The 21,402-nt window shown below is 41.5% G+C and overlaps 1 protein-coding gene across 6 annotated transcripts in view; it reads right to left on the bottom strand.

Moving 5' to 3' along the window:
- Window positions 1–21,402, bottom strand: part of Nup214 (nucleoporin 214) — a 110,258-nt gene that overhangs the window by 58,059 nt on the left and 30,797 nt on the right. For all 6 annotated transcript variants that reach the window (XM_045149919.1, XM_045149901.1, XM_045149926.1 and 3 more), the window contains exons 12-22: window positions 20,415–20,877; window positions 18,642–18,826; window positions 17,080–17,174; window positions 14,331–14,417; window positions 13,915–14,064; window positions 12,879–13,037; window positions 6,988–7,091; window positions 5,303–5,482; window positions 4,608–4,693; window positions 4,425–4,508; window positions 464–727 (exon numbers count right to left, since the gene is read on the bottom strand). In XM_045149919.1, the coding sequence (XP_045005854.1) occupies window positions 464–727; window positions 4,425–4,508; window positions 4,608–4,693; window positions 5,303–5,482; window positions 6,988–7,091; window positions 12,879–13,037; window positions 13,915–14,064; window positions 14,331–14,417; window positions 17,080–17,174; window positions 18,642–18,826; window positions 20,415–20,877 (1,857 nt within the window). The remainder of the gene's footprint in view (window positions 1–463; window positions 728–4,424; window positions 4,509–4,607; window positions 4,694–5,302; window positions 5,483–6,987; window positions 7,092–12,878; window positions 13,038–13,914; window positions 14,065–14,330; window positions 14,418–17,079; window positions 17,175–18,641; window positions 18,827–20,414; window positions 20,878–21,402) is intronic.

The following is a 21,402-nucleotide window of genomic DNA, read 5'->3' as shown; positions in this document are numbered from 1 at the left end:
AAATACTCCTTCCCTTTTACTCTTAAACCACCAGTTTAAAACAACAACACAAGGGCTGGAGAGATGGCTTAGTGGTTAAGGTGCTTGCCTGCAAAACCTAAGAACACACGTTCGACTTTCCCCAGATCCCTTGTAAGCCAGTGCAATGTCGCACATGCACACTAGGTGGCACACGTGTCTGAAGCTCAACTGCAGTGTCTAGAGGCCCTGGGGTGTAGTACATAAACCCAAGCTGGACTCTACAGTGGCACTGCTGCAGTGCAAAACTGTCAAGTTTCTTATTCCTCAGTGGTCTTAACAATTGCTTTCAACTGGAACCTTTACCTTTTCAATTAGTCTTCTAATCTCTGTATGTTAGCAGAAATGAGCTGGAACCTAAGTCTTAAACCCAGATACAGTGCATTAATTATTTAAAAACCTAACAGGAATAAATGAAGTGCTTCCTTTCTCATTGCTGACTTACACGTAGTTCCCATCACAGCAGGTGAAGAACCATGGATCAGGTGAGACTTAGCAAAAGGCACTGCCTGGGGCAAGAGACTGGGTTGGATGGAAGGTGTGCGGACAACAGGGGCATGCCGAGGGACCTGGACCACAGCTTCCTCATCTTTGGAGGATGCCCGGGTATCTTCACTCTCCAGAGACTGAGAAATGGACGACGTAGAGCTCACTTCATCCAAGTCTTCATAGTATCTCTGAGACAGGAAGGCTGATCGAGTCAGGCTGGCTACAAAATCCCAATAAAACACCATTTAGACAACTCAAAGCAAGCCCAAAAGCTGTGTAAGTTTCACTGCTGAAAGACATATCCAATTTGTAAAACAATTTAATTATATATTTTAAGTGGAAGCAGCTGTTGTTGAATGTAACAAAAATATTTTTGGGTCTTGGCTCAAAAGGAACTTTGAAAAACCATGCTGTTTAGGATAAGGACATCCTGACTATAAAGGATGTGAAAAAGCCAGAGACAGTACTAATGCTGGTGGAAAAGCAAGACACCCTGAGCTCTCACCAGAAAGTCTTGCCAGTCAAAAAACCAACCAACCAAACAAACAAAAAAACAGAAGTAACACACAAACTTCCATGTCACACCATCACCACTGCTTTCCAACTGTAACTTTCTAAGAATTTAACTTAAGCTTAAAAAGTCAGAATGGTCTCAGTCCTGAGTGACTCCAAAAATACCCAATGATTCTACATGAGACTACTGGATGGAAACATATGCCTCATATTCAACTTAGACCTGGGCCTTCAATGTTGTATTCTTTTTCTTCTTTATGTGTTTTTTTTTTTTAAATTATTTATTTGCAAGCAGAGAGTATCAGCAAGAGAATAGGAACACCAGGGCCTCTAGCCACTGCAAATGAACTACAGATGCATGTACCACTTTGTGCATCCAGCTTTATATGGGTACTAGAAAATCAAACCAAGTGCTGGGATTAAAGGCATGCACCACCATATGCAGCAAGACTAATGAATTTTAATTACCAGAAAGCAGGACATAAAACTTTTGTAATCCTAAAATCTTTATAAATTTGCATATGCAAAGGAAATAAATTGGGAAGTAAGCAAAAAGTTAAGACATTATCTGAAGTGGGAGGAGTCATTTTTAATTAATTAATTAATTTGTTTTTGGTTTTTTGAGGTAGGGTCTCACTCTAGCTCAGGCTGACCTAGAATTCACTATAGTCTCAAGGTGGCCTCGAACTCATGGTGATCCTCCTACCTCTGCCTCCCGAGTGCTGGGATTAACAGCATGAGCCACCATGCGAAGCCTAATTTTTAAAATATATTTCCATATTTTCCTCATTATTTATTAAGACTGCCTTCATTATATAGGTAAAAGGGTTATCAAAAACTTCACTTTATAGAGGTGGACCCAACATTTTCCTTTCACCTTTATCAAAATGTTCAAAATTTCTTCCAGATTTTGGGATTATTTGCATATATGTAATGAGCTCTTTGGGGATATTCTATATACCTTATACACATATATAAAGGTAATTATGTGCATATTTTAGTGTGTTTGTATTTTGATTTTGGCCTGTCACATAGTATGGGATGGAATTTCCACATATGGCATTATGTTAGCACTCTAAAAAGTTTCTAATTTGGGAGCATTTAAGGTTTTGGATTTTGGATCTGACTTAGACTTTCAAATTAGGAATGCTCACCCAGTCAGTTATTTCAGATAAGGAGTACAGGTGAGAACCATATGAACAGTTTATGGCCAATTGTAGAAATCAATAAGTATATAAAATAAATTCTAAGCATCCCCAAAAAACCCTTCACTTGGAGACTGAAGAGATGGCTCAGTGGTTAAGCTGCTTGCCTAAAAAGCCTGACAAACTAATTTCGTTCCTAGTACTCACATAAAGCCAGATGCACAAAGTGACGCATCCATCTGGAGTTGGTTTGCAGTGGCTAGAGGCCCCTGCGTGCCCATTCTCTCTCTCCTTCCTTTTTACCCTCCCTCTCTCCGTCCGCTTGCAAATAAATAAATGTTTCTTAAAAATTCAGTTGTTGGTGGCTATCACTTAACTAAGCCCCTAAATGTTTATAGAAAAGAACAAATCATGATACTAAATAAAATCTCTTTGAGCTATTTTAACAGATTTTTACCAAAAACATTTGCTGCTGGTAAAAAAAAATTAATTGAAATCAAAATTTCAGCCAAAGGAAGGGGAGGAAGGCTTTACAATACTGTCTTCCAGATACAAAATGATCATGGCATTCATTCAGGACCTTACAGTGGCGAACACTACCTACAGAAGATGTGCATATTTTGGAGTGGGGTGGAAATGATGATATCAAAATAGAAGACTAATTGAAAAAAAAAGATTTAGTGGAGTGGGAATAAGGGGGGGGGGGGACAGAAAGGTACAAGAGGAGATTATGATATGTGGCATCATATGGCAGGCATATTGTCTACACTGTCACGTAGTATATTGTCTATAATATGTAGAGGTTATCAAAAAAGTAAAAAAAAAATTTCAGTTAAGCATGGTGGCACATACCTTTAATTCTAGCACTTGGGAGGCTGAGGAAGGAGGATCATTGTAAGTATGAAGCTAGCCTGGCCTAGAGTGAGACCCTACCTCAAAAAAATCCCACCACCACACACACACAACAATCCCACCAGGATTTAAAAGAAAAATGCAGAAAGTGCCTCTAAAGCAAAGCAACATAATAACAAATGTTTTTGTTTTGAGGGGTTTTGTTTGAGGGGGTTTCAAGGTAGGGTATCACTATAGCCCAGGCTGACCTGGAATTCATTATGTAGTCTCAGAGTGGCCTTGAACTCACGGTGATCCTCCTACCTCTGCCTCCTGAATGCTGGGATTAAAGGCGCAAGTTGCCATGCCAGGCTTATTTTCTTGTTTTATTTTCCGAGATAGGATCTCACCCTAGCCCACACTGAAGCACAATTTTTTTTTAAGAGTGTGGTGGCGCACACCTTTAATCCCAGCACTTGGGAGGTACAGGTAGGAGGATTGCTGTGAGTTTGAGACAAGCCTGGTATTACAGAGTGAATTCCAGGTCAGCTTGGGCTGGAATGAAACCCTATTTCAAAAAAACAACAAAAGACAATTAAGCCAGGTGTGTGTATGTGGGTAGTGTGTGTCTATAATGCTAGCATTTGGCAGACTTCAAGGTCTATATACTTCAAGGGTATATAGTAAGGTCCAGGCTAACCTGGGCTACATGAGTCCCTGTCTCAAAACACAAAACAACCCAGGTATGGTGACTCACATCTACAATCCCAGCATTTAGGAGGCTGAGGTAGGAGGACTGCTGTGAGTTCAAGGCTAGCCTGGGCTACAGTGTGAGTTCTAGGTCAGCCTGGGCAAGAATGAGTATGAGAAGAAAGGAAAAGAAAAAAGAATCAAGGACTGGGAGCTAGCTTGTGGTATGGCAGAGATTGCCCCCCATGTGTAAGGTTCTGGGTAGGAACCACACCCCTGAAAGAAGACACATTAAAGCAAGTATGTGGATGACTTAAGTGGCAGAAAAAGAACCTCTCATCAACTGCACTTAGTTGTCCCTGCCTATACCATAGTCTTTCCTTCGTAAAGCTTTTCTTCAATGTAATGTAATTACAAATTATGTGTAAATCAGAGAGAAAAGAGGCTAGGATTCCACTCAGCTGACTCCATGAGCTGGTGAATCTTTGCCACATAACCTGGGAACTATGTGGTGCCAAAGCCCAAACAATGACCTTGAGTTGTTTCATCCAAAATGTATAAGCTGCTTCTTATCCCAATATTCAGACCAATAGCAGATTCCAGGGATATATTATTTTTTTTTCATAGTTGAGTATTTTTCATATTTATTTATTTAAAGGGATATATTCTTGATCCCTATGAAAACCAAAAGCAAGACTGCATCCTAGTACCATGTAATACATGGACCAGTCCCTTTACCTGGAGCAGTGGACCTCACTGGCGGGGTCTTCCTCTTGGCCAAGAAGTTTCTCAGTTGAGCCTGTTTCACCAGGGACAGTTTAGCTGCAAGAATTTCATAAACTCATGAATGCTTAGATTCAGCTTTTAGATGCCAGAAGCTAGATAGAACAACCAGCTAGGAAACTAGGAGGGATGCTTTACCTGGTACTCTGGGCAAGGGCTTGGTGTGAGATTCTATGGTGGTTTTTAACAAAGCATTTCGCAGGCTTTCAAGGTCACTGTCAAAACTGAAATAGGAAAGTGTTACATTCAAAGCAACCATGAGCTGAAAAAGCTGAGGCAATGTGGTATACACTCTTCTCAATACAGAAGTACAAAAGATGAGTCTACACCTTACTGGTATAGACTCCTGCACAAACCCTAACACTATGGCGTCTCAGCAGAAAGGACTACTATCTACATGGCTCAAAAGCAGACTCTCGGAATCATCTTGATAACTTCAGGAACAAACTGTCTAATGAAAGCCTCCACATGCAAGCAAAATGGCAAGTCTGGGCTTTTGAGGCAAGTCAGAAAACTTAACCATATTAGCTGTCACTAAAACAATCACATTGTTACTACAATTACACACAGTAACTGCTGTGCCTGTGGGACACCTATTTCATCAGGAAAAATGTTCCATGCACTAGAGACTTACCTCTCCAACAAACCCAAAAGGCAGGATCAATGATCAGAGGGGACCAGAACATGACCAAGACCACACAGCCAACAGGCAAGCAGAGTCACTTCCAAACCCATGTCTGAACCATGTAAGTAAGACTAGCATAAAATGCTCCCCGAATGTTCATTCATGCATCCATCTAACCTAACTGACTGAGTCCCAAGTCCTTATGCACCTCTGAGTACTGCTCTGGGCAAGAGCTGAGGGCAAGCTCCATGGGGATGTCTGGTTATAGAGACGAAGCTGTTGGAGAGTGTCCACCAGGTGATTCAACCTCTTCCTCTGCTGGTTGATGATTTCCCGGTTGTTGGCTAGTGTGTTGAACAATGTCTCTCGCTCTGGCACAAGTAGGCGCCTGTTACAGCAGAAAGGAAAAAATGGTTGAAGTAGAGAATCTTTTTGACCCTCACACCCCCAAATATAAGACCACAATTGTAAATGGAGAATCTCAAGTGGACAAAAATTTTTAAAAATACTAGAAAGTAGAAAGGGGATGAAAGCATAATGAGGCTAAGATGGCATGAGGAAGAAGAGTTAGAACATGAAGGCCAGGTCTACATTAACGAACAGTACAAATTAGGCAAAACCCTCCAGAGGCTTCTGGGAAGGAAAGTGACAACAACCAAGATCAGAGTGAACCTATCCAGCTGTATGCTTGGAATATGTGTGTTTTTCTATATGTAAATCACACTCAATACAAACTCAGGCATTAGGGTGAGGCAGGTTATCTGGCCCCACAATGAAAGAGAGATCTGGCTGCTGCTGAGTGGTAGGTCTAAATGCAGAGGAAGGTAGTCTTTCTAGGTGTTAATGTTTTTCCTTATAACCCACTGAGCATTGGCAAAAATGTTTCTACTAACTTAAGGAAAAATTATACAAGTAAGTCGGGCATGGTAGCATATGCCTTTAATCCTAGCACTTGGAAGGCAGAGACAGGAGGATCTCCAAAAGTTCAAGGCTACCATGAGATTACCCAGTGAATTCCAGGACAACCTGAGCTAGAGTGAAACCAAAAGAAAAAAAAAATTACAGAAATAAAGTCAAAGTGGGTAGTCCTATATCAGTTATAAGCCAAGTGGTTTCTTTGCTATCAATTGCCTCGTTACTGATCACAGAATGAAAATGTGTATGCTGAACAGAAACTTCTGCCCTTACTTCCTTTTTTTCTAGTACTTCTTGAGGAGACCAAGTGAGTGTGACTACTTCTGGTGACAGGGTACAGAACACACATCTGTAAAGGAAATTTTCACGCAATATTCACAAAAGGGCCAAACGTAGAAAAGTACTAAAAAAAAAAAAAGACTGTATACACAAAGAATCTGAACTCTGCAGAAAGAGAATTCAGAGGATGGCGAGATGGCTTAGCAGCTAAGGTGCGTGCCTGTTCTAGAACCAGGTGAAATGGCATATGCCTTTTATCCTAGCACTTGGGAGGCTAAAGTAGGAAGATCACAATGAGTGTGAGACCAGGCTGGCCTGAGTTTATATACTGAAAAAATAAATAAGTCAGGCATGGTGGCCTTTAATCCCAGCACCCGGGAGGCAGAGGTAGGAGGACTGCTGTGAGTTTGAGGGCATCCTGAGACAGACATAGTGAATTCCAGGTCAGCCTGGGCAAGAGTGAGACCCTACCTCAAAAAACAAAACAAAATAATAATAATAATAAATAAATAAATGGTCCTTCAGCATAGATTCCTTTATATACCTGTTGCTACTATTTATTACTTTTGTAAATGAAACTTTCAGAAGTGAAATGACTATGTCAAAAGGAGCAAGTGCCTATAGTGTTTCATATTCTCCTATGTCGTCTTTCTATAAGGCAGCAGCAATGTGTACTTCAAGCAGAGGAGTCTTGCTCACTTTTGTTTCTTCTTTTGTTCCAGATGCCGATCCCACTCCAAGTCCAGAACGTCATTCACATCTTGGACAGCAAATTTCACATATTGATGGAGGCGCCGAATTTCCTACAAGAAGAAAAGTAAAAGACAAATGATCCATTTTTTTCTAGTAGTTTGGGGGAAGTTATATCAAAGAAGCCAACATGCTTTTGAGCCAGTTCTATATCAAGAACTGTATGAACAAGGAAAGCATACTAGGTTTAAACATAAGCATTAAAATCCTATAATTAAAATAAAAAACAGAAAATCAATTCTTTAGTGGAATGTCAGTGGTGGTACAAAGCCAAGGGGAACAGAATGGGTGTGTCTGCCTCAGGCCCCTAGGGAACAAATGTTCCCACTTCTGTCTCATTTTTCAGCTCCTGAAAAAGACAGACGTGCTGGGAATTTTCCACCATGCTCTGGTCCTCAGACAGTGCATCCATTTAGCTTTGCTCTCCCACTTACGAAATTAACTCTAATATAGACAAGACTATCTACAGTGCTAAAAATAATTTTGAACCTAATTCATAGCATAGAACATAAGTCATCTCCCCATTTGAGAAATACTTCTCAAAAACACTAAGTAGTATCCACATAAGAGACCCTGTTCACCATAACTAAAATTCTTTCATATTTAGTAAAAAAAAAAAATTTTTTTTTGAACATTTGGGGCCATTGTTAGCCTTCATTGCTACACAACTTGACTCAGAAATTAAAATAGTTGGCTGTGATGGTACTTTCCTTTAATCCCAGTGCTACAAAGGCAGAGGCAGGAGGATCACTGTTGAGTTCGAGGCTGGCCTGAGAGTGCATAGTGAGTTCCACGTTAGCCTGAGCTGCAGTGAAACCCTATCTCAAAAAAATCAAAAATTGGGGCTGAAAATATGGCTTAGTGCTTAAGGCTCTTGCCTGAAAAGTCTAAGGACCTACCCAGTACCCACATAAAGCCAAATGCACAAAGTGACACATGCACCTGGAGTTTGTTTGCAGTGGCTAGAGACCCCGGCATGCCCATTCTTCATATCTGCCTCTTTCTTTCTAACAAATAAATGTTTTTTAAAAGCAATAAATTAATTAGACCATTTTTCCCAGATAAACTTTCTAGATATGGTCAAAGATTCTGGACAACAAGGGTCATGCCTCAACTAGAAAACAGAACATGTCATTTAGAAAGCATCACACTTATCCCAGGGAGGTAAGAGAATCAATACATGCTGGCACTGCAGATGTGACTGTGCTGTGCATTAGCTGAAGCAGTGTCTTCCAATGCCCCCCACTAGGTGAACCAGAAAACCAAAGCTTATTCCAAGGCCTATCACAAATACATCTTACCTGCTCTCATCTGTGGTCCCAATGCAACAAATCCCATGTTAAATCAGGTAGTTTGAATAGATGGCCCCCAATATATTCAGGTTTTTCTTATTAGTTTGTAGGGTTTTTTTTTTAAAGTTTATTTTTTATTTATTTGAGAGCACAAAGAAAGAGGGAGAGAGAGAATATGGGCGCGCCAGAGGTTCCAGCCACTGCAAACAAACTCCAGACGCCCCCCTTGTGCATCTGGCTAATGTGGGTCCTGGAGAATCGAGCCTTGAACTGGGGTCCTTCGGCTTCACAGGCAAGAGCTTAACTGCTAAGCCATCTCTCCAGTCCATTAGTTTGTAGTTTGCATCTGCAGCCACCTGGCTGGAAATGGTCACTGGGCGGATCTTAAGGTGTGGTGGTGGGTTTGAGATTTCAATCTATTCAACCTGTGCCTAGCTGGAGTTCCTGAGTGTGCTGTGCTATGTGACTTGTGCTTCTCTCTTTGTGTTTGGTCCTGTGAAAGCAATCAGCTGCTTCTGCCATTGTGGAACTTCCCCTGGATCTGTAAGCTTCAATAAATCCCTTCCTCCATAACTGTGCCTGGTATGGAAGTTCATCTCAGTGAACCCAAAGCTGTCTGCTACAGTCCAATGCCCCCCACTGGGTGAACCAGAAAACCAAAGCTCATCCTAAGGCCTATCACAAATATGTCTTACCTACTTTCATCTGTGGTCCCACTGCAACAAATCCCATGTTAAAATTCTACATTCATGTTTCTGCTGGGATTGTTCATAATAGCATGGTGGCAGAAAGCAAAGGCTCAGAAGTCATACAGCCCAGATTCAAAGGCCTCAAGTTATGAAGTTATGAAACCTGTGCAGGCTCATTTTCTTAGTTTGTCATCTTTGCTTTATTTATTTATCTATTTAATTTTTTGAGTAAGCATTCAAGATGTTACCTATTATTATTTAGTTAGCACTAAGAACAAAGAACATTATTCCTTTGTGAGAGGGCAAGGTGTCCCTCAAAAGCCAAATGTGGGTTGGAGAGATGGCTCAGCAGTTAAAGAAACTTGATTGCAAAGCCTGATGACCCGGGTTTAATTACCCAATTCCCATGTGAAGCATGAAGTGGCACATGTGTTTGGAGTTTGTTAGCAGTGTGGCAGGTGGTTCTGGTCCACCCATACTCAACCTCTCTGTGCCTATCTCTTGCTCTCAATAAATAAAAATATTTGGGCTGGGGAGATGGCTTAGTGGTTAAGAGCTTGCCTGTGAAGCCTAAGGATCCCGGTTTGAGGCTCGATTCTTCAGGACCCACATTAGCCAGATGCACAAGGGAGCGCATGTGTCTGAAGTTCGTTTGCAGCAGCTGGAGGCCCTGGCGCACTCATTCTCTCTCTCTCTCTCTCTCTCTGCCTTTCTCTATCTGTTGCTCTCAAATAAATAAAAATAAAATACTTAAAATAAATAAATAAAGACATTAAAAAATTACTTTCTCTTTGGCAACTGAGGCAGAAGTGGAAAAGGCATGCATGAGAGCATGGAAGAGATCCGACTGTAGTGGGTATATAATGGATAAGTGGCCGTGGGAGGAGGAGGAGGAGCCACAGGTATCCCAGAGGACTACACAACACAAAAGATTTTTTTTTAATTTTTTTGTTTATTTTTATTTATTTGAGAGTGACAGACAGAGAGAGAAAGAGGAAGATATAGAGAGAAGAATGGGCCCGCCAGCCACTGCAAACAAACTCCAGATGCATGTGCCACCTTGTGCATCTGGCTTACGTGGGTCCTGGAGAATTGAGCCTCGAACTGGGGTCCTCAGGCTTCACAGGCAAGTGCCTAACTGCTAAACCATCTCTCCAGGCCAACACAGAAGATTTTTGACCCTTATAGACGAAGAGGCCATTCCCTTTCCCCTCCTTCTGTTGGGAGGTCTACCAAATGTAGTGTGAGCAAGGTGGGAATGGAGGTCTAGTGACTAACTAGTCTTGAAGACTACAAATAAAGTATAAAAATAGTTGCCATTGGCTGGAGAGATGGCTTAGCGGTTAAGGCATTTGTCTGTAAAGCCAAAGGATCCCAGTTCAACTCTCCAGGTCCCACGTAAGCCAGATGCACAAGGGGGTGCATGCATCTGGAATTCATTAGCAGTGGCTGGAGGCCCTCATGTGCCCATCTCCCAATCCCCCTCTTTCCCTCTCTCTCTCTACCTCCCTCCCTGCCCCCCTCTCAAATAAATAAATATATTAAAAAAATAGTTGCCAGACTGACAAGTTTGCTATTTCTATATATATATACTATATTATGATTTTAATTTATAATTATTTCAACAAAGCACTCTATCAAGGTTAAGGTTTAAAGGATTTTTTTTTTGTTTTGGTTTTCCAAGGTAGGGTCTCATACTAGCTCAGGCTGACCTGGAATTCACTATGTAGTTTCAGGGTGTCCTCAAACTCTCTGTGATCCTCCTACCTCTGCCTCCCGAGTGCTGGGATTAAAGGTGTGTACCACCATGAGCGGCTTGAATTTTTTTAAGTATTTTATTATTATTATTATTTTATTTATTTGAGAGAGGGAAAGAGGCAGAGTGAGAGATAGAGAATGGGTGCGCCAGGACTTCCAGCCACTGCAAATGAACTCCAGATGCATGTGCCACCTTGTGCATCTGGCTTACATGGGTACTGGGGAATTGAACTGAGGTCCTTTGGCTTTGCAGGCAAGCGTCTTAGCCACTAAGCCATTTCTCCAGTCCTGATTTTTTTTTCAAGTAAAATTTTAAAAATAGGCTAGGGACATTCTGCATGCAGTTCAATGGGAGAAAGAGAAATCATCAGTGAAGATACTCAACAGTGGACACTGCAAACCTTATATTTGGCCAGCCAGGCCAAATGAGCCAACGGGTGCAATAGTGGCACTCTATCATGGTAGAAACCAACTGATTGGACTGGAGGCCTACTCCATGGGAGGGAATACATCCTGATACTGAAAACTTAAAACAGGGGCAGTCATAAGCCCTAGGGGTGTAACGTCTGCTACTGTCTGGCTAAATGTATATACTTTGTGTATCAAACTGCCCAGTAAGCACTTCTCTTAATGTTCATACCCATATATTAATGCTACTCTCATGTTTGGTAGAGAATCTTCTCTTTTCAGATGGCAGTGACCTTGGGACAACTCAGAAGCCATCATGGTGCTGGAAAGAAGGGACTGCAGTAGTAAGTACTGTAATATCTCTATCACACCTTCCAAGGCTCAGGGTCTAATGCGGAAGAGGTGGGAAAGAATGTAAGAGCCAAAGGGTAGGACTCCTTAAAACATGCTCCCTCCAGACACAAAATGGTCCATGACCTCACAGTGCCTGACACTACCTACATAAGACCATCATAAGAGGAGGAAAAGATCATGACATCAACATAAAAGAGAGTGACTGAGAAGGGGAGGGGATATTATGGAGAATGGAATTCCAAAGGGGAAAGTGGATGGGGGGCATTACCATGGGATTTTTTTTATAATCATGGAAGTTGTTAATAAAAATTGAAAAAAAAAAAAAAAAAAAGAGGCTAGGGAACACTAGAGAGATAGATGGCTTAACGGTTGAGGCACTTGCCTACAAAGCCAAAGGACCCTGGTTTAATTACCTAGTACCTACATAAAACCAGATGCACAAAGTGGCACAAATGTCTGGAGTTTGTCTGCAGTGGCTAGAAGCCCTGGAGGACCCATGTTTTCTCTCTCTCAAATAAATAATGAATAAAATTTTAAAAATAGGCTGGAAAGATGACTTAGTGGTTAAGGTGCTTGCCTGCGAAGCCTAAGGATCCATGTTCGACTCTCCAGGTCCCATGTAAGCCAGACAGTGAGACAAGCATACAATGTCTCACATGAGCACAAGGAGATGCACATGTCTGGAATTCAACTGCAGTGGCTAGAGGCCCTGGTGTGCCAATTCTCTCCCTGACCCCCCATTTAGGAAAAGGCCAGTCTGTTAGGCTTGCTTCAAAAAAAAAAAAGAGCCTAGGGAGATTGCTCAGTGGCTAAGGTGCTACCTTCTAAGGTCTGGGGGTCCAGGTTTAATTCTCAATATCCATATAAAGTAAGAGTCATAAAATGGAACATGTATTTGGAATTTGTTTATAGCAGCAAGATACTCTGGCATACTCATATACTCTCTGTCTCAAACAGATAAATAAATTTTTTAAATTTAAGAAAATAAATTTAGGCATGGTGGCACATACCTTTAATCCCAGCACTAGGGTGGCAGAGGCAGGAGGATTGCAATGAGTTCAAGACCACCCTGAGACTACACAGTGAATTCCAGGTCAGCCTGGACTAGAGTGAGACCCTCCCTTGAAAAAAAAAACAAAAAGAAAAAAAGAAATTTTTAAAAAAATGAACAAAAAGCTTTAACATTTTCTTTGCTACTGGTAAGGAAGTTTATGAAAAGTGAGGTAAATTATTAGTAGAAAATCAACAGCTTTGTAAGGGGTGATCATCCAGGCTTATACAGCAAAACAGCAGTAGCTACATGAGGTGGCTTTAAAATTGTCTATACAGCTTCTCCTACCTGTAGCTGAGCCTCGCTCTTGGGGTCCAGTGGCCTTTTGTAAAGCAGATGGAGGTACCCAGAGTCATTATTTCTTCCGTTCTGTTCTCTGGCTTCTTCAACTCCAGCAAATCCCTCCAGTAAAGTTGTTTTCAGAGCACTTATGTCTCCGTGAAGAGACTAGAAAAGGCACAAAGATGTACTGATATAAAAACGGTACTGCCTACAAATAAATTCTCCATGTGGATGAAGGAAGGTAGAGTTCCACAAATATTTAACACAACAGTATCTCATGGTCACAGTAAAAATTCTTCACTGCTTGTAAAGCTATAATGCCCCTCCCCTTTTTAAAATTACTTATTGTCCTGATAACTGCAATGTGGAAAGAAGAATAGACTGCACCCACGCAGCTACTGAAGACAGTCATTCTGACACCCCGAGACTAATTCTTCCTGAGCATGGTGTTTAAGATCAGAAGTCTGGACAGCCTGAAATGAATCCTGGTACCATCATTCTGAAAGGGGACCTTCAAAATTCTAAGCCCCCCTTCCCTGAGCTGCAGGGAGAGAGGATAACAGTATGCCCACACAGAAAAGTTGTAAGGACTCAGTGATATAATCCTGCTGTAAAGTGTTCAGTATAGTTAGTGCCAGGCAGAGTAAGCAGTAGTGGGAGTCATCAGTAAGTAATATGTAAGCAATAAATATTTTAAATTTTGTACTGAATATGTATTTCAAAATAAATTGGTTTTATAACCTGATGCTATTAAGAACAGCATATTCTCAAATATCTAATAGATTAACTATAATAAAATTGTATGGAGTGCTATGTGTTAAAGTGGTGTAAAGTATCACTTCGTATACAGAAGAGAACACAGAAACATTGAAAAGTGAGGATCACTTTCCCTATGTTTTAAGCCCTGAAGGTAGGACGGAATTCAGTGAGTCCTAGGAAACCACTCTGTATGCCAACAATAGCACTGAAAGTCCTTGAAGAGCAGAGGGATTTACTCCAGGGAGACCCACCTCTTCTCAGGAAAATACCCAGGGACACAAACCTCTGTGGTCTCCTTAATCTCCAAGAGGAAGGTGTGCAAGTCATCTGCCTCTGTCCGCAGCATCTTCATCTCCTCTGCAGTGCCCACCTGGAAACGGGCTTTAGCTGTCCGGGCCTTCAACTCCTCCAGTTCTTTCTGGAAGTGTGCGATCTGCAAGAGCCCAGGAGGAAGAAAACAAGATGGTAAGTGGCATCAGTAACAGCACCACTGCCCCACTCGCAACACAAACTCCTGGGCCAGGTCAGGCTGGAGTTAAATGGTCATGTAGGTGGCTGTACTCAGGGCCATTTCATACTTAACCAGTGCAAGCTCCAGGGTCAGGTCAGGTGGGTGCTAAGGTAAATGATCATTCAGGTGTCTGTACTCAGAACCACTACAGTCTCACTTTCAGAAAAATCCCCAGGCAACAGGTTTACCTCCTCCCCAATTCCAGCCATCACAGGATCTGTATCTTTCCACTGATGTCCCTGTTTTTCTGTGACAGGAGGCGGAAGTGACTTCACCTGAAATGAAAAACAAAAGATTAAAACTGGATTTTATAAGGCTGAGTATGGTGGCACACACCTTTAATCCCAGCACTTGGGAGGCAGAGGTAGGAGGATCACCATGAGTTCAAGGCCACCCTGAGTCTGCATAGTGAATTCCAGGCCAGCCTAGGCTAGAGTGAGACCCTACCTTGAAAAACCAAACCAAACAACAACAAAAGTTTAAGACCAAACAAAGACGGATTTTATATCCCAAGTTAAGTTTCCAGACACAAGTGCAGCAGTGCCTGTCACAGGAGCAACACCTGCATACGTCAGTGTTTACACATCATGCATTCTGTGAACTGTATTCCTAAGTATCCACTTTGCACTGGACATGTTCTATATCGTGCAAAAAGGTGAAGATATTATGTTCCCACTCAGAAGCAAGATAGATAATAAGAAACATGTTGTATGATTCCAACTGGCGAGGGAGCAGGACAATGTAAAGAACCAGGACAGCCCTCCCTCAAGGCTGCCATCTGAACAGACACAAGTGAGGTAGGCAACTGACAGATATCTCTATATTCATTAAAGCTATAAAAACAAGCTGAGATGATAACTACAACTCAAATACGATAAAATGATAAGGCTTGTGTTTGAAAGTAGGAAAATATCTTTGAGTTTAGAGTAAGAAGATTTCTAAAATAAGACATGAAAAGCATTAATCATTAGAGAGAAAAACTGGGTAAGGATTGTAGTTCAGTGGTTGAGAGTTTGCCTAATATACTGACAGCCCTGGGTTTGATCCCCAACAAAATAAAGAAAAATATATATATATTCAATTGCACTAAGAACCTATATTCATCCAAAGGAATCATGGTAGGCAATTCAAAGACAAAGTAATTATATTTGCTTTGGTGTGCTATGTGAGAAAGAGAGGGGGAAGAGAGAGAGAGTGTGTCTCCCAGAAATAACTGGATCTTGGGGCACACAGCAGTGGTAGAATGCATGCTAAATAAGCATAAAACCCAAAATTCAATTCCCAGCATACACACAAAAACATCCATGAAGAAGATAGACTACTCAACAGAAAACTATGAGACTATATAAAGAAAATATCCAGGGTGGGAAAGATGGCTTAGAGGTTAAGGCATTTGCCTGCAAAGCCAAAGGATTCTGGTTTGATTCTCCAGGACCCACAGAAGGCAGATGCACAAGGGGGCGCACACATCAGGAGTTCGTTTGCAGTGGCTGGAGATCCTGGCACACCCATTCTCTCCCACCCACCCCACCTGTTTCTCTCCCTCATAAATAAATAAATAAATAAAATATATTTAAAAATAAAAAGAAAATATCCAAATAGTTAAAAATCATATGAAATACAGCTTAATTTTTTGCTTCTTATAGAAACATAAAATAAAAAACACAAAGTATCACAAAAGATGAAAAATAACAAGACTAGTAATGATGTGGGAAGAGTGGAGACTCATATGCTCCTTGCGGGAATCTGCTAGAGGAGGATGTGCACAACCTATGACCTAGCAACTCCATGCCGAGGCATAAGCCCAACAAATGTGCGCATATGTTCACCAGAAGACATCACCTGCAATAGTCAGGGCAACACTACTCATAAGGACTTAAGCTGGAAACTCCTCCAACAAGGAATCCTAGGCAGCAGGAATGGGAAAAGCACACAATGAATTCCATGAGGCAAGATGATACAGAATAATCCTGTGAACATCACTGTGCACAACAGCATATTTTAAGAAAGCATAAATGCCAGGCATGGTGTCACACACCTTTAATCCCAGCACTTGGGCAGTGGTAGGAGGATTATAAATTTGAGGCCAGCCTGAGACTACATAGTAAATTCCAGGTCAGCTTGGACTAGAGTGAGACCCTACCTCACAAAAACAAACAAAATGCATCTCATGATTCCATTTGATGGAAACTAACACAACAGGCTAAATTTATCTATGCTGCTATTAGATATCAAGACAGGAAGTGCCCTTCAGGAAGGATAAAGACTAAGAGTTCTGGGTTCCTAATAATGTTCTCCTTAAAGGAGGCATGCTAATGACCAAAGTCTGTTCCATTGACAACAATCTCTGAGGTATACAAATACTATGTGCACTTTTGTCTATATAAATTATGTCAGTTAACAAGTTGAAATAGGGCTGGAGTGATAGCTTAGTGGTTAAGGTGTTTACCTGTGAAGCCTAAGGACCCAGGTTTGATTCTCCACAACTCATATAAGCCAGATACACGTGATGGCGCATGTATCTGGAATTCATCTGCAGTGGCTAGAGGACCTGGTGCGACCACTTTGTCTGTCTGTCTGCCCTTCTCTCTCTCATAAATAATAAATATTTTTAAAACATTTTTTAGAGTTGAAATAAAGTTTTTATGAGTATACAACCATATCTCCATTTTAAACATGAAGACATGTGTTCTTAACATACACACTTAAAGGTGATAAATTAAGCCAGGCATGGTGGCACACACCTTTAATCCCAGTACTCAGGAGGCAGAGATAGGAGGATTGCCATGAATTCGAGACCAACCAAAGTGAATTCCAGGTCAGCCTGAGCTAAAGACCCTACCTCGAAAAACCAATAAATAAATAAATAAATAGATAAATAAATAAATAAAGTGATAAATTAACAAGCACTCATATGTTAAGTGATTGTAAGCATACCTGAGGAGAGCTGGACTTTGCCATTGGAGGGATTATCCTGGGTGATTTCTGTACCATGGAGGGCACTGGACTTGGACCACCTTGAGTAGGTCGGCCTGTTGGTTTTAACAGCATAAGAAATCAGTTTTTAAAAAATTCTTCTTATGTACTTATTTATTTGGGGAGAGAGAGAACAAGTGATATAGGCGCCCCAGGATCTCTTATTTCTGCAAACAAACTCCAGATGTATGCTTTGTACATTGGACTTTATGTGGTTATTGGGGAACCAAAACCAGGCCAGTAGATTTTGCAAGCAAGGCCTTTAATTGCTGAGGCATCTTCCCAAGAAGTCAGTTACAACACAGTAATCATTCCTATCATTTCTCCCACCCTAAGCTTCTTTACCTAAACCTAAGAAAGCAAGCAATATATTGTCCCAGACTCCACTTTTACAATCTTTATTAAAGAAGCATAACCAAATCATGCCTGGTGACACCAGCACTCAGGAAGCAAAAGCAGGGAGGATTTTGAGTTCAAAGTCTTCTGGAGCTATATATCAGGTTCTAGTCCAGCTTGGGTCATCCTGTGAGACTTCTGTTTCAAACCAAACGAAAACCAGTGATGCCCACTGCTGCTCTACGATACTGAGAAAACATACGTTAAAGTTTCAGATGTGAAATACTTTTATAACTCAGATAAACCTGAACTGCTTCTAGTAAGAATCACATGCATTCATGTGCAGGGCCATACTCTTACTTCCCACAAAGGTTCTGGATGTACCTCTAGGAGCTGGGGTTCAAAGTATAAAACCAGAAGACTAGAATGAGTTCCCAGCCCCATCCCAAATCCCATCTTCCCCATGACTGCAAAGCTGGCACCATCTCTGTCAGGTACAATGAACAGAGGCAATGTGATACATACAGATAATCTGTTTGGTATGACTGCCCCAAATCTTTAACCTGTACCCTATCATGCTCAAACAGTCAAATCCAAACTGGGATGGTACCCAAATCACTGGCCTAACTTCTTCACAAATATTAATGAAATTAAATGACACAAAGAGAGAAAAACAATATATTGTATGATCCATAACTGGCTCCTAAAAGAATGTTATGGAGGTGTGGGGGAGCTGGAGAGATGGGTTAGTGGGTAAGGTGCTTGCTGTCAAAGCCTAAGGACCCAGATTCAATTCCCCAATCCGACATAAGCCAGATGCACAAGATGGCACATGCATCTGGAGCTTGTTTGCAGTGCTGGAGATCCTGGCACACCTATTCTCTGTAGCTGCTCTTCTGTCTCTCTCCCCATCTCTGGCAAATAAACAAAATATTTTTTTAAAAAGAATGTTATTGGGGAGCTATGGGTGTGAATCAGTTGGCAGAATGCTTGCCTAGCATGCACAAAGCAATGGATTCCATTCCCACACCCAAGCACTGCATAAACCAGGTGTGGTGGTATACACCTGCAATTCCACCATCTGGGAGGAGGATGGAGGAACAGGTATTCAAGGCCATCTTAACACAATGAAACCTGTTGATCAGAGAAGGGAGGGCTGATGGTGAAAGCTGTTTATTTCATCGTACCTGCTGACGAGGGAGAGAAAGAAGGCTTCAAAGGCATGGAACTAGATGGTGCTGAGAGAGGTGTGGGATGGCTGAGTGGTCCAGAAGCGGCCGGCTTGGAGGAAGAAGAGAATGGCATCATCGAGGGCATACTCGGGGAGCTATGTGAGCTATGGACAGGAGCAGAGGAGCCCACAGTGGTGAACCTGGAAATGACAGTGCAGCCATGTCACACTAGCCTGTCATAACACTCTTTCACACTCATCATGAGCATTGTCATCAAAGAATAACCACCCATACTTCACTATCTTCAGAAAACAAATGTGTTGCTTACTAGTTACAGACAGAAGGGGAAGGTACAAAAAAAAAAAAATTCTCGCTTGCTAATGTAGGAATAAACTAATCAACTAAAATATCAGTTAATCACTTAGGGATAAAGTTTACAATATGAAATATTTACTTTCTAGTATATCAAGCTAAGTAAAAGAAAGGGTGGAGCAATTCTGAGAACTTTTTTGGGAGGTGACCATGTGTTTGGAGAATGAAAAAAAAAAATGCAAGAAAAGCAAGCAAGTCACATCTCTAGGGTATTACAGTCCAGGTGAATATAAAGACAATTCCACATAAGGACAAGCTTGAACAAGCTGGGCATCTAGCCCTAGGCGACTGTCAGATAAACTTCAGTGTAGCCACCACCATGTAACACTTAGAAGTGGCTTTAGTGAAGTTTCTTTGTCGATTTGATTCTAATAATGATGGTATATGGTTACTGCAACACATACTGAGTGCAACAAGAGACAGCACAGAGGATTATGGCCCAAGTACTAGCCCTCAGTGGCTGTAAGAAAAGGGAGTACTACCTCAAGAGGCTCAGTCCACTGGAGAGAACAGAAGGTAAATAAAATATGAGCAAGCTAGATGGAACCAGATCTGGAGGAAACTGGATACAATGCTAACAGGCTTGGATTGTACTTGAAAAACAATGAGACTGTTGGGCAGGAGAGTCACCCCATGTGCCCACAACTGTGAAAGACACCTTGGTAGTTGTATAGAAAAACAGTTAAAAGAGTCAAGGGTGGACAAGAGGAAAAGACTACAAAAGGGAGTCATTTCTTTTCCAGAATTATGATTTACTTTTGAAAATAAGGAGTATCTCCTATCTCTATGCAAAACTAGTTTTAAAAAATATTTTATTTTTATTTATTTTATGACACAGAGAGAAAAACTGGACATACCAGGGCCTGTAGCCACTGTAAATGAACTCCACACACATGCATCACCAGGTGTATCTGGCTTACACGGGATCTGGGGAACAGAACTTAAGTCCCTAGGCTTCACAGGCAACCACCTTAACCACTCTCTAGCCCCTTAAATAAATAAATACAGCTGGGGAGATGGCTCAGCACTTAAAGGCACTTGCTTGCAAAGCCTGATGCCTGGGACCAATGCTCTAGTACCCACGTAAAGCCAGATGCACAAAGTAGCACATGCACGAATTCATTTGCAGTGGCAAGAGGCCTTGGTATGTCCATTCCCATTCCCCTTTCTCTCTGCTTGCCAATAAATTAAACAAATTAAAAAAATGAAAAATTAATTAATTAATTTTGAAAATACTCTTTAAGAATGCTAAAGTAAACCAACACTGGTTGGATTCCCATTTATAAGTATCTATTTCAGGGGAAAAAAAACCATAAACAACTGTTTAGTAACCACTAACAGTGATCAACTGTCAACAAATAATACAGAGTATGTCTACCCATCCCACCAAAGAATCAAACATTCAAAGTGACTTACTTTTCACTAAGGTTGACCTTGACAGAAGAGGATGGGAAGGAGGGCTTCATTCCTGTATTTGGAGCAACTGATATTGGTGTGCTTTCCAGGGTGGGCTTAAAACTTGAGGAGCCAAAGGAGAAGGAAGCAGCAGATGGGGCCATGGGGGGTGTTGCTGGGGTGGGGGCCAGGGCAGTTTTTGGACGAGGGACAAAAGAAAAAGTAGAGGCGCCAGAGCCCTGGGCTGCTCTGGGATTGTCAGAAGCAGTGGGATATGGAGAGGGCTCCCCTGTAACAGCAGCAGATGGCTTCAAGGATGAAGAGCCAAAGGAAAACACAGCAGGGGTGCCCCCAGCAGAGGACAAGGGGAAAGTGGCGATAGGAGCAGCAGTGGACATGGGTCCAAGGGAGGAAGGGGCTGCAGCTGCTAAGGCATCAAGTTTTGGCTGGGCTGGAGAGCACGCTGGGGTGGAGGAAATACTTTCTGCAATGAAAACCAAAGAGAAAAAGGAAGAAAAAAGTTAATCCCATGACCCTATAGGTCCACAAGACAGGAAGCAAGTGAGAAAGGGTTGTGGTTAGATGAAACTGGAACTGGTCCAAGTATAAGACGAAAAAAAAAAAAAAAAGATGTGACAGAGATGATATTGGACTTTCTATGGAAAGCATTCCATAGGATAAGATGGAAACTCTGAAGGCAATGGAGGACTTTCAGCTAGTAGGGCTCCCTGGACACCCAAAGGATACTACAGAGAAACACAGTGGTGCTATGGCATCACCAAACAGTGGCAAGTAAATTATCCTGCATTACTTCATCAATTACCAGGAAAAACTAGCTCAGGTTCCCACCTCAAAATAGTCTTTAAAATCAACTGCAGATGGGTTAAAGATATGTACTATAAATAAAAGCACTCAGATACATATATCTCAAAGAGGGGAAAAACAGTAAAGAATGTACAGTGAATTGGCAGCTTAAGCTAGTTCATAAATTCGCAAGTGATTTAAAAAA

Source organism: Jaculus jaculus, chromosome 1, assembly GCF_020740685.1.
Source record: "Jaculus jaculus isolate mJacJac1 chromosome 1, mJacJac1.mat.Y.cur, whole genome shotgun sequence".
NCBI lineage: Eukaryota > Metazoa > Chordata > Mammalia > Rodentia > Dipodidae > Jaculus > Jaculus jaculus.
The sequence above is the reverse complement of the archived record's forward strand: the minus strand, read 5'-3'. Positions and strand labels throughout refer to the sequence as shown.